This window comes from Monodon monoceros, unplaced genomic scaffold (genome assembly GCF_005190385.1).
Source record: "Monodon monoceros isolate NGI ecotype Baffin Bay Population unplaced genomic scaffold, NGI_Narwhal_1 Super_Scaffold_3, whole genome shotgun sequence".
Lineage (NCBI taxonomy): Eukaryota > Metazoa > Chordata > Mammalia > Artiodactyla > Monodontidae > Monodon > Monodon monoceros.
In genome coordinates this window covers 14,159,931-14,176,655 of record NW_021703780.1, presented here as the reverse complement: position 1 = coordinate 14,176,655, position 16,725 = coordinate 14,159,931, and the positions used below count along the sequence as shown (strand labels likewise).

Below are 16,725 nucleotides of genomic sequence, written 5' to 3'. Positions count from 1 at the left end.
AAAGTATTTTAAAAATAAAGTCTTCTGTAGCATGATGTACTCATGGGAAATCTACTTCCACTTCTTGGTTTATGTTTTCTTCCAGACTGGGTTCTTTGCCCATTTGTTGCATGCTCTTTTTTTCACTTTTAATTTTCTTTTAGTTTAGTTTTGTTTTCAGCCACAGAACACCTGTAGAGCAGACAGAAGTTATTCGTGCTTTAAATAGCTCTGCTCAGTTGTCTAATTGCTCTCATTTGGTGGAATGGATTCTACTTGATATGTTCCCCACCTTATTTTGAGGCCAGGTTATTGTGCCTTTCCAGTTTGAAGGAAAGGTGTTGCTCTTAGATCACTTTTCTGTAGCCTGCTGGTAGGAGGACTGTGGAGGTGGAGCCAAGCTGGGGCTGAAGTCTGAGCCTAGGAGACATGAGCTCTGAAAGTGCTTGGAGATTCTGTCAAGTGTAACGGAGCTCAGTCAACCCAGCAAGGGATACACCCAACTTCTGTGAGGTTTGGCTCATCACTCCAACTCAACCCAATGTCTTGGAGGATGGGAAGACCTTGTAGTCTTTCCGGCATCTTTCAAGGGCCCCAAGGGAGAGAAAAGCGCTTCTAATCTTGAAGACTTTTCTACAGTTTCTCCCCGGGATGCCAATCCATGCCCTTGGTCCTCTTCTTTGCAAATAGGAAGGTGTTAGTGAGAAGATTCAACATTTTGTTGGCTTGATATAGTGCTTCTGGGGAGGAAAAAGCAGAAGCCACAACAGACTGCACCACTCCAGGATCACTTGGTTCTTCTGTTGATGCCTCTTTTTCAAAGTGTATGAGGTGAAGTTTTGCCTTTTTTCTTATTTAATTGAGGCTGGTAAGTTTTTATTGTTTTATTGTTTCGTTGGCTTTTGTGTATTTTCAATATTTTTTTTGTTGCTTCAACTCTTGGGGAGAGAAGAGAGCCCATGAGTTGGCTTTGTTCTGCCATCTGTCTGGAAGTCCAACAGTTATCATCCTCATTACTAATCATAAAGATGTTTTATGGTACTCAACCTCCTTCACCTTTTAAGCATTTTAATACACTTGATAATAGCTTATCTGACCCAGGTTACATGGTCTGCTCCTCCTTGACCCTAGGATCTTTTTTTTCCTCTTTTTTCCTAAAGTGAAGCTGTTGGACTACATTATAGTTCTTATTGCTGGTTGCACATTAGAATCACCTAGGGAGCATTTTAGAAATACATCACTCCCAGGAACTCTAATTTATTTAAGCTTGAAATTGAGCCTGAGCAGCAGCATTTTAAAATAAATTGTCCAGGGGACTTAATGAGTGGCAGGAATTGAGATTCCTGGGTCTCTTCGTGGTGACAGCACTTCTCAGCTCTGATGCTGTAAGGCCATCTTCCTCCCTAAAGAAAGCAGGTGGTACTTACAGAAACTCCCCCAAAGTGCAAGTAGTTGAACAACTTTAAAAAGAAGGAAGATTCCATGAACAAACACCACAAAATGCAAAGAAGACATAGGAGCAGCAGAAGAGGATCCCCAAATAGGATGCCAATTCTGTTTAATGAGTCAAGAGTGGGACCCAGGACTTCCCTGGTGGCTCAGTGGTTAAGAATCTGCCTGTCAGTGCAGGTGACAGGTGTTTGATCCCTGGGCCGGGAAGATCCCACATGCCGTAGAGCAACTAAGCCGATGAGGCACAACTACTGAGCCTGCATTCTAGAACCCGTGCATCACAACTACTGAGCCCACACGCCGCAACTGCTGAGCTCGCATGCTGCAACTACTGAGGCCCACGCAACTAGAGCCCATGCTCCGCAACAGGAGAAGCTGCTGCAATGAGAAGCCCGCACATCGCAACGAAGAGTAGGCCCCTCTCACCACAACTAGAGAAAGCCCGCGCGCAGCAATGAAGACCCAACACAGCCAAAGGTAATAAAATTTAAAAAGTAAAATTTAAAAAGAGATAAAAAAGTGGGACCCAGAAGATAAAAATTTTAAAAGTCACCCAGAAAATGCTGGTGAGATTTGACAACTGGTGCTCCAGATATCCTTTGCTTATCTCCTGCCAAGTGTAAGGTTTTAGAAAGTTCTCTCTAATGCATCCTGTCCTGCCCACACTCATGCCTCTGGCTTTTTTTCAGGACTGAGCTATGTGGAACAGCCTATCGAGCTTCAATCTGTATTTACCCCACTGCATCTTCCCTGTTGTTACCGGAACAGTGGTTCTTAAACTTAAGTGTGCATCGGAATCAGCTGGGCACCTTGATACAACACAGATTCCCAAGCCCCATGACCAGAATTTCTGATTCTGAAGTCTGGGATTGGAGCTGAGAATTTGCAGTTCCATCAAGTTCCCAGGAGAGGCCACTGCTGCTGGTCCAGGGCCACACTTCTAGGAGCGCTGCACTGGAATGAGCGTCCTAAAATAGACTGATGGGTTTGTCCTTTGCCTAAAAGCCTTGCATGTTTACAGCAGAAAGCCCAACCACTGAGCAGGGTCCACAGACACTTCAGCTTTCCCAGTGACCTCTCCCTCCTGTCCACATCTCTGGCTCATGTACACCAAACACTTCCCTGTGCTACCACCATGCTGTGTTCCTTCATACTCACAGTCTTTGCAGATACAAGTCTCTCCCTGGAGAGATTCTCTTCTTTCTATATTGGGTCAACTCCCACTCATCAGTCAAGATTCTGCTTAAATGTCACTTTCTCCATGAAACCGTCACAGGATCCTTCAGAAATATCATTCCTCTCTCTGCTCCTCTGTGCTCCGATGTGGAATACAGTGCCTTGCATTTTGATTCTGTTTGAATATCTCGATTATCTGTTTACATATCTTGCTAATGCTTCATGAGCCTCTTAAATAAAGCTAAATTTTATTCTCTGTATTGCTTATTCTCTATATCCCTAAGACCTAGCACAAAAGACATGCTAGATTAACACTTGTTGCACGAAAGACTGGATAGTCAAGGGCACTATAGGCAAAGAGTTGGTTGGCTTTTTCCTTAAAGCATAAAAGTATTTAAAGTAAAAAAACAGAATCACTGTTTAATGGGGGTTAAGCTATCAGCGAGATCTGGAAACTGTTTAAGGCTGGACAGTGTGGAAAATATAGATTTCATAAAGAACGTCCTTAGAACACTATCCTTTCTACACAGGAATTAATGCTACATTCTCCATTCCTTACCCTACCCTCCAAAAAAGGTCTTAGCATTTAAAATTTGGTACAAAAGAGTTTGGGTGTGGTCTCTCTCTTCTGAGCAAATAAACTGCAAATAAAATTACTTCACCTGACAAAAAAGAGAAATGGCTTAATAACACCCATCACATTTGAAATATAGGACATGTAATTTGGAGGATAGAGACCCAAAGTCCTTCCTTTTTATTCAGATTAATGCAAGTATCTTAGGGCTTAAAGACACATAAGTGGCTACAGGAGAAACTTATCGTGGTTCACAAAAATAAACTACAGTCATCCATTCTCAGGGTTCTAAAACATTGGCTAGGCTGACAAAATCCTAAATTTATAGATGATTCTAAGGGTGAGGATGCTTTTCTCTCACTGGCTGGTATTTTACAACACATGTCATTGTGTTCAGCCTTGTAGAATTTATGCCATTAGGAGTCATACATTCAGATAAAAGCTGGATCAAGGAAAGAGGATTGTTGGCAGACTATCTGTCAGTAAATGATTTACAAAAGCATGTGACTTCCTTTGTTCTGAGTTTCAAACTTCCTTTTCAATAAAACCTTGACCAAGGGCTTGGAGATCTGCCCATGCTTGTACTTCGGAAGGGCAAAGTACTCTATGTCATGAGGGCTAGGTGACATTGGTGTGCTGAGAAATATTGGGATTCAACCACTAATTCAATGTAATCATTTATTTATTCACTCATTCAACAAGTTTTTATTGAGGGCCAATCATGTGCCAGGCACCCTTGTTGGCCCTGAAGATACAGCAGTAACAAAACAAGCCTCTTCCCGCATGGATCCTACGCTCTAGCTGGGGAAGAGATGGGTTAAAAAAAAAAAAAAACCAAATGTGTGCATGCGCGCGTGCGTGTGTGGGCATGCCTGTGCGTGCATGCGCGTGTGCGAACCACCCCAGGAGAATAAAGCGGGGAGCACGCTAGAGAATTATGGGAGTTGTAGGACTGGTTTTCATCCAGGGAAGAGCTCACTGGCTGTCCCACCTGGAGAGGTGGAAGAGTGACCAATCAGCTGTCTGGGGGAGGAACCTTCCAGGCAGAGGGAACGAGAGGCACAAAGGCTCTGGGTGGTGTCACGCCTGTCACGCCTGAGGAACATGGAGGGACTAGTGTGATTGGAGCAGAGTGAGTGAGGGAGAGTGTTAGAAGATGAGATCCAAGAGAACAGGGTGGCGGGAGTTGGGGGGTGGGGTTTGGTCTTACATGGCTTTGTAGACCACTATTATTTTGGCTTTTACTTGGGGTGAGGTCAGAAGTCTTTGTATCGTTGAGTGGAAAAGCGATAGGATCTCTCCTATGTTTTAACAGAGTCAATCCGGCTGCCGTCTCTGGAACTGACTGAAGGGAGACAGGGCAGAAGCAGGGAGATGAATCAGAGGGCTATGACAACCGTCTAGCTGAGAGATGGCTGCTGCTTAGACAAGGATTTAGTGCATAGGTGGTGAGAAGTGGCCAGACTCTGGATATATTTTTAGAGAAGAGCTGACAGGATCTGCTGAAGGACTAGACAGAAAACGTGAGAGAAAGAGAGAAGTAAAAAATGATGTCAGGGTTTGTTTGGGGGGTGCACATGGGAAAGGCTTTGAGAGAAGCAGAGAGCTCTACCTGGAACATGTTGAGATGCTGACGAGACATCCAAGTGGAGCCTGGACTTAAGGAACATGTCCATGTTGAAGATATAAATTTGGCGGTCATGTGCATGTAGATGGTATTTAAAGCCATCAGACAGGATGAGATCACCAAAGATGAGTATTGTAAAAATAATTAATAACCAGAAATTGCAATTAGAGTTGGGAAACCAGAAGGGGGAGCTCTCACACCCTGAGCCATGCTTAACGCAGCAGGAAGAAGAAAGACTCCTTTCCTGGCAAGGACTCAACCAATGAAAAGCTATGGACTCTTTGTTTACTACAGCCCTCCCAACTTTCTTTTCCTTTTATAAAAGTGTTCCTCTCTTCCTCTGCAGGGACTTGCGTGTGACTCACCATGGTTGCAGACCCCGAATTTCAATTCTCTGCTGATCCCAAATTAACCCAGCCTTGCAGGAGAAATATGTCAGTCTGTTTGTTTCAGGTCAACAGTATGTATATAGATAGAAAAGAGAAAAAGCCCAAAGCAAAATGTTCTGAGCTCTCCAATGGGAAGAGATCAGAGATATAAGAAAGTCAAGGAACCAAACCAAGAAGTGAAGGATGTGGGAAGGATCTTCCACGAGGATATTGAAATCACCAAGAATTAAAACAAGAGGAGTGTTGGAGAGTGTAACAGTGACCCAGGAGCTAAAATATTCAAGGGACAGACCATCCAAAGTTTTGATTATTATGCAGTCAAGTAGGACTCAAAATGCTGTATACTCCGACAGATTTTTAGTCTACGGTGGAGATGCATATTTTCTATTAACTATCCTTTAGTGCCACCTGCTGGACATAGATCAAAGCAAATATCAATAACTACAGAAGGATGAACCCTTTAAGGAAAGTCCTTGTGATTAACAGAATTTCACAGCAGGTGGGAAAAAAAGTTCTTAGTGTACTCTGATTAATTAGATAATCACTTTGCAATTTCACCAGAGGTAATCAATTTCACAAAGCTTGGTTTCTGAACTATCTAGGGGAAAAAATAGAGAACAAAGGAGGATATATAAAGAGGGAAGTAGAATTTGGAGAAGACTAAAAAAATAGGCACACAAAGGGATAAAAAAAGAAGTGGAAATGAGACAGAAGAATTGTCTAATTATTCTATGATTTGTCTTTTGGGAAATACACTATCCATTTTTGAAATTTCTCATGTGTACACGTGTTATCCCCTCTCCCAAAGGTTAAAGTTTTCTGTCATCAGGTCTCCCGTCTTACACATTACTAGTGACATGCCTATCCTACCACTGTATCTATGACAGAGCCAGGCAGAGTAGATGCTTACTATTCACCAAGGACTGCAGTAAGAAGAAACAATCAAGAGTAAAGATAGTTTAAACAGACTCACAGACATAGAGAACAGACTCTTGGTTACCAGTGGGGAGAAGGAATGGGGGAGGGGCAAAATAGGGGTCTGGGATTAAGAGATACAAACTACTATGTATAAAATAGATAAGCAACAAGCACATCTATTTTACATATGTGTGTGTACAGCACAGGGAAATACAGCCATTATTTTGTAATAACTTTGAATGGAGCACAATCTATAAAAATATTGAATCACTGTGTTGTACACCTGAAACTAATATAGTATTGTAAATCAACTATACTTTAGTTAAGAAAAAAGTTAGTTGTACAATATGAATTCTTATTACCAAACTGTACACTTAAAAATGTTAAGATGGTTCATGTTATGTGGTTTTTAAACCCACAATTTAAAAAATTTAAAACAATTTTAAAAGGGCACCATGAAGCGTCCTTGTGGTGATGGAAATATCCCAGATCTTGATCGAATTGACGTTAATTAATATCCTAGTTGTGATATTGTACTACAGTTTTGCAAGACGTTACCCCTAGGTAAAGGGCACATGGATCTCTCTATGTTATTTCTTACGACTGAAAAATAAAAGTTTAATTTTAAAAAAACGAATATCTAATAAAATGACTTGGTATTGAAAATAAACTGCTCAAAGACCAGAGCATGAATAAATTAGATACTGGTGAATTGAAAGGATGGTCTAAAGTTCGCTAACGTAGCTTTCTCAAATGCAGCCAAGATGAAAGCAAGTTATTCAAATCCCTTAGTGATAAATAGCAGGAGACAGTCAGACAGCAGCTTGGGAGGAAGATGCGCTGCATAATTTTAGGTTTTTGGTAGAGAATCTTAAAAGAGCTTTCTTATGTGAAATAGCCATAACGAAGAAAACCACATAACAGTATGAAAAATTCAACATATGATATTAGCAAAATGAGTCCAGCATCATATTAAAATAACAACACCTCACAACTGTGGTTTACATTGTACAGCACTCATTTGCCCTCCTCTTTTCTGAATGGAACCCAATTTTATTCAGGTATCCACCCCTTTCCAACTTGTCTCCAAGAAAACAATTCTGTCCTCAACTCCAAGCAGGGGAATTTGATTGTCCCAAAGGTAACTCCCGTTCCCTTGACAGCGGCTGGCTCAGGAATTGGCATGGACATGATCTAGGCATATGGAATGCAAAGGGATGCTTTCAGGGTTCTTTAGGAAACTCCCCCTTGCTTTTATGGGAGCGCTTCCTGAAATGACTCTCTTCTGCCGAAGGTAAGTGAGCATGTAGCCCCAGCTGCTACTTAAAACCATCCCATGACCACGAGGAATACCTGCCTTAGAAGGAAGCTAATGATGTGGGTAGAAGAATGAGAGCCGGAAAACCTGGATCCAGGATGACTGCTGAGCACTGGATCCACATACCATGGACTCGCCTTGCCTTTTATTTCTGATTATATACATCAGTACATTTCTTTATTTCTTTATTGTTTATATTGGTGCAAGTTGAGCTCTTAATTATTTCTACGTGAAAGCATCCTAACTGATAAAATGACTTGGTTGAGGGTTTAATTCTGGGAGTGACAGTGTTGTTCAGTATTGGCAAAGATGCTGTATATTCACCCCATCAATGGGTCAGAGGAGAAAAACACCGTAACCATTTTGAGACCGTGTGTGTGTGTGTGTGTGTGTGTGTGTGTGTGTGTGTGTATGCATGTAATCTCAGAAAAACTGGGAATTGGAGTGATGGGGTAGTGACTAAAATCATTCCAAAACTTTCAATTTAAGACCATGGGAAGGATTTGGGATTAGCAGATGCAAACTATCATATATAGCATGGATAAACAACAAGGTCCTACTGCATAGCACAGGGAACTATATTCAATATCCTGTGATAAACCATTATGGGAAAGTCTAAAAAACAATGCATATATATGTATAACTGAATCACTTTGCTGTACAGCAGAAATTAACACAACATTGTAAATCAACTACACTTCAATAAAATAAATTTTTAAAAAGACCAAAGGAAGGAGAAAAACAAATGGAAGAATATTCACTGATCTTGTTGAAGCAATGTGGGAGATGGGGAGAAACACTTCATGAAGTGGCCACCCCTGGGAGGGCTCAAGCCGCCTGGTGGTTGGGAAGTTGGGGAGTGTGCTCACTGTGAGGGTCCTGAGTCCCCCACTGAGGCTGTCCTCACACTGGCCTGGGGAAGTGCTGTCTAGGCAGGCCCTGAAATGCTCCTTGATCATATGAAAGAGCAGGCTTTTATTAGACTGAGTGACATAAAATTGCCAATGACTGGACCACATTTAACCTACAACTTCCATATTACAGCGAGTTCTAGCACCTGACTGGCGGGCCAGCAGTTGTTCATCTTGGGCTGAGGACGAAGGTCCAGATGAATTTCTCCACCTCGGCTGCAGCTGGTAATTACTTGCTTTTTTCTGGTGTGGGTTTCCCACATTCAAGCTGCACAGATTTCAACAAGTCTGGAAGGACAAAGGGATAAACAGTCCCTCCTTGAAGAATTAAATAAATGGTTCCAAGTATTCTGGGCTAATCTGGCAATCGCTCATTGTCACCATACTCCTGTGGAAATAGCAATTCTCTGCATCACCAACTTCTCTGCAATGCTAGACACAAGATCCAAAATGAAAATGTCCATTTTATAGAATTTATGAGGTGAAATTTAAGACTAACAAGCTGGCATTTTGGTGATGACTGTAGAATTGTTTACAATAACTTACTGATAAACTGAAAATAACCAAAACCTCCAACAAACAGGCACTGGTTAAATAAATAGTAGCATCTTTCAACTTTTTAAAAACTGTAAACCCCTTAAGTGGTTTAAAAATTTTTTTTCTGCAATTTTGAATGGCATGTGAGAAAAAAGCTCATTTTAAATTTAACATGTTAAACATTTTGGGGTCAATATACTAAAGATTGTGTTAGAAAATTTCTTAAAAATACAATAGATGAATCGTGTGGAAGATTATTAGTTAATAAAAATAGTCAGTTAGACAGGGAGTCTTAAAAAACAGTGCGTATATACCCTAAATATTTTGTTTGAACTTAAAACATTTATATATGCTTTCACCTGAATATACTGTGATGTAACACCAAGGCATGGTCAGGATTCTTACAAAAACCACATTCGTAATGCATTATCTACAATTGCAGGTTTAGTTTCCTTGAATTGGAGGGTGAAATTTGTACATTTTATGAAACCATGTGAGTCTAGAAGCTTCCAAGATTTTTTTTTTTTACAATCTTGTCTATTCCTTTATAGAGCACATTTTTTCAAAAAGCATTTCAAAATTAAATGTAACAGCCAGTTGTTGGGCTGCACCCCACAGGCTTGCAAGCCTTGTAGTTGCCCAGCCTCTAGACCAAAGAAAGAAAGAGCCCGCAGACAGTGACAGAGACATCAACGGCTATCGGATAGGGGATCTTACGCATCTGAAGCAAAAGGTCCTGGACTGACATCCTGCCATGCACAGCAGACAGCAGGCAGGACACAGCTGCAATCTTCAGTACTCGCAAGAGAAGGAAGCTACCATTTATATAGGGAATTGACATCAGGTTGACTCATCAGTTACCATGGAAACCAGCGAGTAGGGCAGGGGGCAAGCAGGTAGGCAGCTGGTTAAGCCTTATAATTAAGAGAAGTGGATAGTCATGAGTGAAGCAGAGACTGGTCAAGCAGGGGGATGTACAGCGAGCAAGAGTACAGCCATCTTGAATGGCCTGACCATACATCAGTACAAATGGTGTTAATACGTTTTAGAAGAGACATAACTGACTCTCGGTAAATATTCAACTTGACCCTTGGGTGCATGGGTACTTGAACTTGCTGGAAGTGGCCGACTAGTCATAAATGGGCAGCTTACTGTGGGCATGGCTGGATAGGCTTACGGAGTGAACGAACACACAGGGCAAACCTGAGTGTGCATCACCTGGAGGGCTTGTTAAATTCTGATTGCTCAGCCCCGTGATTTGATACAGAAGGTCTGGGGTGGGGCTGAGAACCTGCATTTATTACATGTTCCCAAGTGATGCTGATGTTGCCAGTGGGGGGGCCACACGCTGAGAACCACCGGCACAGGCCAATCCCACAGGGTTGGTTAAGGGCTAAAATCCTCTGTACAGTCTTTCTCTCCTTTAACAAGTGAACACTGCTAGTTCCTCCTTAAGAGGAAAAAGCATGAAGTGTCATATACCTTTTATTTGTCATACATCTTTTTAAGCGATATGGTTGGTTCAGGAATTGAACTGTATTACACAGAGAGGAAATGTATGTTTCAATTACTAGAAATGACTAGGAATTGAATCACTGCTTTCATGATCCTGATGTTTAGAATGACTGCATTTGGTGCTCAAAATAGCTGATCGCTTAATTTTTCTGACAGTAATTTCTTGTTTCTAAATGACAAGAGAAAAGGTTACGGATCCTTAACTGCAAACACTTTTCTGTCAATAACACGTTGCAAATGTAGGTAGCCTTTATTCCTGATCAGTGAAAAACTAACTCAGACATAACTGATTCACTGTGTTATAAAGCAGAAACTAACTCACCACTGTAAAGCAATTATACTCCAATAAAGATGTTAAAAAAATAATTTTATCATGTGGGCTTTTGAAGCATACTTGAGATCTCAGTGTGCTGAATACAAACTATGGTGAAGTGAATACAGTTTCCTGAACAGGAGAAGAGTCTGGAGGTGAATTTGCAAGACTGGTCATTTGTCCTCTGAGGGACAGGGACCAATAAGGGCAATGGAAAGCGGGGTCCTGGACAAGCAAGCATGGCAGCTGTCCGACTTCCCGGGGGTTCAAGACTGTTGTTAAACGGGGAGTGTTCAAATTATTTTACTCACCAACTTATAAAAAACAGAAACAGAAATGTGTTATGACTGGCTTTAAGGATGAGAATCCCTAAACACATAACAGGGAAACTCAACAATGTTACATCAAGAATGACACTGTGGGGCTTCCCCGGTGGCGCAGTGGCTGGGAGTCCGCCTGCCGATGCAGGGGACGTGGGTTCGTGCCCCGGTCCGGGAGGATCCCGCATGCCGCGGGGCGGCTGGGCCCGTGGGCCGTGGCCGCTGGGCCTGCGCATCCGGGACCTGTGCTCCACGGCGGGAGGGGCCGCGGCGGTGAGAGGCCCGCGTACCGCAAAAAACAAAAGCAAAAACAAAAAAAAAAGAATGATACTGTGGGAGCAGATTTAGTTACATGAAAAGATATTGTACTTCTGAGTGAAAAAAGCAAGTTACAAAACAGTTTATGTTGTATGAGTCCATTTATGCGAGGAAAAAAGCTACAGTACCTGCAAAATGTTCCCAGTAGTTTTCTTGGTAGGAGGGGAAAATGTTGGATTCTTGGTGTTTTTTGATTCTTATGTTTTTCAGTGCATATTTCCTATAACATATTACTTACGGGCTTTAGAAAAATAAAAACAACGAGGTGGCTATTATTTTTAAGAAGCAAATACAAGTGACACAGAGAGACCGTAAGGGTCATCTCCCACTGTTTATTTTAAAATAATGCCCTTTATCGATCTCCTGAGACAAAAATTCCACCGTCCTATAGGAAGGCGCTGTATACACAGGTTATATGGGTGCAAAAGTGATCTATCTGCTGACACACCGTAGCATTATATATCTTTAGAATGCAGCATTTACTGTATAATTACTCCTTCAAATATGAGCTATTTACTGATAATGAAATAACAAAGACAGAAATAGGCACAGTCATAAATTACTGGTAGCCACTATACCAACACCCTATAATAAATTCTATTTTTGTCCTTGTGATTGTAAAATTTCTTTTGTTAACATAAGAATCTTACATTGTGTATCTTTTAAATATATGTGAAATATTTTTAAATACATCTTTTAAATATTATTTTAAATAAATATGTTATCCGTAAGTTTTTTCCCCCAGAAAAACTGGGGGATTTTTACTAGATATCAAAGTACCTTTTATTAGACACAGCAAGGCCATCTTTCACAAGGAGATCAATACAGGCATGTTTTCAGCCGCCCTCAATTAAAATGCTTACAAAGATGTCTATCTAATCCCTTCTTCTGACTCATAACTTTCCTGAAGGTTGTGGTTTGGTTTTAATTGAAGTACGCTGGTGATGTTCAAAATTTTGTTTTAAGAATGAGAAAACCAATTATGTTATTTCAATAGATAAAATTAACATTATTCCCAGAGGAAATATTTTAGAAATCTCAATCCTTTAACGTTCAGTGTGAATCATCTTTAAAAAAGAAAGAAAGTTGATCATGGAAAAAAGTCACATTTACATTTGAAGTTGTTGGTTTTGTTTTGTTTTGTTTGTTCGTTTTTTAAATTTTGCAGAGATGGGGTTAACGGCTCATTAGAGGCAGAGCGGATTCAAAAACAAGCCTCCTGCCCAGTTGATGCTAGTGGCTCTGGGAATGTGGGAAGTGCCTACAGTCTCTGAGCCTCCTCTTCACCCCTAAACCCTGAGAAAGTTTTACGAGTAGTAACACGCCTAGAGTTTTGGGGCAGTTCCCAGAATCCAGGTAACTGATCGTCCCTCCATCCTGTTAAAATGGATGGTCTTGCTAAGAAAATATATGGCTTACCGTTTAGGGTGTGTTACTACTTGGCAAGTTTCACTCTATATATAGAGAGAGAGGTTTTCAAGCCAGGGTATCAGTGATAATGCTCACATCTATATTGTATATATTTTAACTCAATAAACATGTCTTCCAAGCCACTATAAATAGCATAGGCAAGAGCATGAGATTTCAAGAGAAAGTGTTATTTGGGTATTTAGCAAGTTTGAGGATTGATTTAACTTACAAGAATTACTAAAATTTGAACTGAATGTACTTTTGGTCATTTAAATTTTATTATTTGCAGAGATCTGAATGATAGTCCAACTTTTCCTAAGTGTCCCAGTACAATCATTCTGTACTAGTAAATCACCTGCTGATCTAATATTTCGTAAGATTGGCACATGCCACCACGAGATCATCTCCACAGAAAAAGCAACGGACAGACGAAAAACATCATGCTGTCCACGTAGGATTTTATATAAATAATATGCTATAAATATTGCGGCATATTCTAGTTTGCACAGTAGTTTTAAACATTATTTCATTTGGTATAACTCCGGGAAAATGGCGATCCCAAATTAACATATACAGTATGTCCCCTACATATGAACGAGTTCTGTTCCGAGAGCGCATTGGTAAGTCCACTTTGTTCGTAAGTCCAACAAAGTTAGCCTAGGTACCCAACTAACACAACTGGCTAAACAGTACTGTACTGTACTAGGTTTATAATACTTTTCACACAAGTAATCCATAAAAAACAAACAAAAAGTAAAGAAAGCATTTTTAATCTTACAGTACAGTACCTTGAGAAGTACAGTCCAACAGCTGGCATACAGGGGCTGGCACTGAGTGAACAGGCAAGAAGAGTCACCGACTGGAGGAGGGAGAGGAGGTGGGAGACGGTAGAGCTGAAGGATCGTCGGCAACAGGAGACGGAGGGCAAGCTGCAATGTCACTCACGCCTGACACTGATGGAACGCATGTTCACATCTTCGAAAGCTCTCAACCAGAAGGTTCGTATGCAGTGGACTTACTGTAAGGTAAAAGAGGTCCAGGGAGCCTAAAGGACTTTCCAAGGTACCGCTGTAAGAAGTAGACTGGTTCTTCAAGGTTTTGGTTCTGGAATGAGTTAGGAAAGAAGCCCCCTCCACCACCACCATCATCATATCTCACTGCTGCAGGAGTTCTCAGTCCTACAAGCTATAGGAAGATGAGGTGTCCATTTGCAACATCCCAAAGGGAATGTACAAACAGGAGGTGCCCAGTGGTCTTCTGCTCAAATCAGCACTGCCATGGGTTCCCAGGGAAACAAGCCATCTCCTGGGGCTGTCCTCCAGCTTCTGGAGGATATATGGGTATACTGATTTATCCACAGAAGAAACATCTACACACCATGTATCATGTGCCATTCACTTTCCAAGGTACAAAACTGCAACCGTGATCAAGACAGACCCATCCTCCGTCCTGTTAGAACTGACACATCTAGCGATAAAGATGGACACGCACCCGGTAATTCCAAAAGAGGGTGGCAAGTGCGACACTGAGTAATCCGGGCTGCCAAAAGGCAACTATGAGAGAGGGCCACCAACCCAGACCAGGGGCTTCAGAGAAAGTGCTGTCTGAGTGGAGACGTGAAAAACAAGAAGGCATCAGGCAAGTAAAGCAGTGAGACGGGGAGAGGGGAAGGAGGGAACAGCATGTGCAAAGACGCAGAGGCTAGGGAATGTGCTGAGTGTGACAAGCTAGAAGGTCAGCAGGAGTGAGTTATGAAAGCTGAGAGTCTTACCAGTCAGAAGGCGGAGGCTGGACTTTACCTTGACCATAAAAGGGAGCCAACAAAGGGTTTCAGCAGAAGACCATTGAATAGGGACTTCCCTGGTGGTCCAGCAGTTAAGACTCTGCGTTCCCAATGCAGGGGGCCTGGGGTTCAATCCCTGGTCAGGGAACTAGATTGCACATGCCACAGTGAAGATCCCGCATGCCACAACTAAGACCCGGCGCAGCCAAATAAAGAAATAAATATCAAAAAATAAAAAAGAAGACTGTTGGATAAATACTAAGAAGACTGTTGTAGTCATATAACTGAAAATGGTCGGGTGGTCTGAACAGGTAATGACAGGGGAAAGTAGGAAAAGGGATGCAAGAGATCTTCACAGAATGTAGACTCATAAGACCTGATAACTTTTTCATTTTTCATATGAAGAAAACTCCATACTTCATTTAATTCTGAGAAGTGGATTTTGCTTCCTTAGGCTATATGGATGAAGCTATAATTCAACCAACTTCAGGATATTGCTTTAATCACAACACAACACAAAGAGAATTAGAAAAAAAAACACACCTAAACATAGAGCATAAGAAGCATACAGATCATTAAAATACTTAACACAAATCCATACAATTTGTCTTAAAGGACCCTCAGAGGGCAGACACAGCCAAGAGACAGGAACCAAAAAGAAGGATTTCATTTGGCACGAATACATTAATGGAAGCTGAAAGGTGCTCATAAATGAAAGACATTTTCACATGTTGGAAGCCACATTGAAGGAGAATGACAACTTTATAAAACCAAAGCTAGTCAAATCTTCCTCTTCTTTTTTTTAAGCTAACATAGTCATTTGGTTTACTCAGCTAATCTCCAGCCCAGGCAGCTCTCACAATCATTCCTAAACCCAAGGCACATCCCAGTGGGTCAAACAAAGAAAACATGAGACATACTAAGAAAGTCACACCTGGGGGAAAGGATGCCTTTTCACGAAATTCACATAAAACGGCTCATTAGAATACGTCATCTGCTTGGTTGTAAGACATGTCTGACTCCACGACCCCGATACCTTCGTACCTGTAGTTTCTATAATTTTATCATTTCAACAGCTTTCCTTCCGGCAGGTCAGAGGGTTCAAACGCGGCACAACTCACAGTTTTAAGTCCTTCTGCAAACGGAGCCTCCTTCCCACCTGCTTCAGCTGAATCTGAATGATGGGCTGGGGGCAGAAGTCGGTCACTCCGCAGCCTTTTTCTTATTTCTTCTTCTTTAGTCTGAAAAGCAGTATTAAAGAGTGAAAACGAGTCCGAGTGACTTTCTCCAAGTTCTCATAACTGCCTGTAATGAACATTCCTGGCTTCCCTATTTCATTATGCAATCATTCGACAAGCAGAGGTTGAGGAATTACTGTTGAAGAAGACAGAGCCAGCCGCCAGCCCCCACCCCATACCCTCCAGACACCCTCCAGACATACCCTCACAGGGCTATGGTCTGTCCTTGCTCTCTGAGAGGCCAAGTAGGGACACCGAAGTAAAGGGTGTCAGACCAGAGCAGTGAAGGCTGGTTCCGGCAGAAGGGCAGACAGAGGGTTTATGGGCACCACGTGTGTGTCAATGTTGCAGAAGTTGTCTGAGGGTCTGCACGGCCTCCTCTCATCTCCCATCCTCCACCTGGGACCTCCTGCCACCCCTGGCCCCAACTGAAGTTTCTCTTTTTTTTAATAGGAAAAAAACACCATACTTAATTCTCAGAAGTGGATATTGCTTCCTTAGGCTACAGGGATGAAACTGTAATTCAACCAACTTCAAGATAGTGCTGCATTTCTTCACCACACAAAGAGAACTTAAAAAAACTAAACATACAGCATAGGAAGCATAGAGATCACTAAAAGAATTAATACAATCCACGCAATCGGTCTTTAAGCTGGCGACTGGAGAGGATGCGCGCGTTTCAGAGGCAGCGCCCCTCACGCGAGACCTGGGCTACCTTCCTGCACTCCTCCACTGCCTGCATCTTCTCTTCTATGTCCTTCATCAGGAAATCTTTTATTTCCTTTTTAAGTTTTTTCAGCCTGGCTGGTGGCTTTCTCAGCAGCTTCTCAGTCATGTTTACGTGCAGAAAGACACTTTTTAAAATGCAGAAACAAATGTATTTATTAGCAGAGGAGAAAGATAAGAGAGAGAGAATAAACATTGTTTAAGGTTTTAGTCCTAAAAAT

At 41.7% G+C, this 16,725-nt stretch overlaps 1 protein-coding gene across 1 annotated transcript in view; it reads right to left on the bottom strand.

Annotated features, from left to right (window-relative positions):
• Window positions 1-15,604: 15,604 nt before the first annotated feature.
• STMND1 (stathmin domain containing 1) overlaps window positions 15,605-16,725 on the bottom strand; it is a 35,239-nt gene continuing 34,118 nt past the window's right edge. Inside the window, exons 8-9 of the mRNA XM_029242319.1 lie at window positions 16,494-16,632; window positions 15,605-15,781 (exon numbers count right to left, since the gene is read on the bottom strand). Coding sequence (XP_029098152.1) covers window positions 15,605-15,781; window positions 16,494-16,632 — 316 coding nt within the window. The remainder of the gene's footprint in view (window positions 15,782-16,493; window positions 16,633-16,725) is intronic.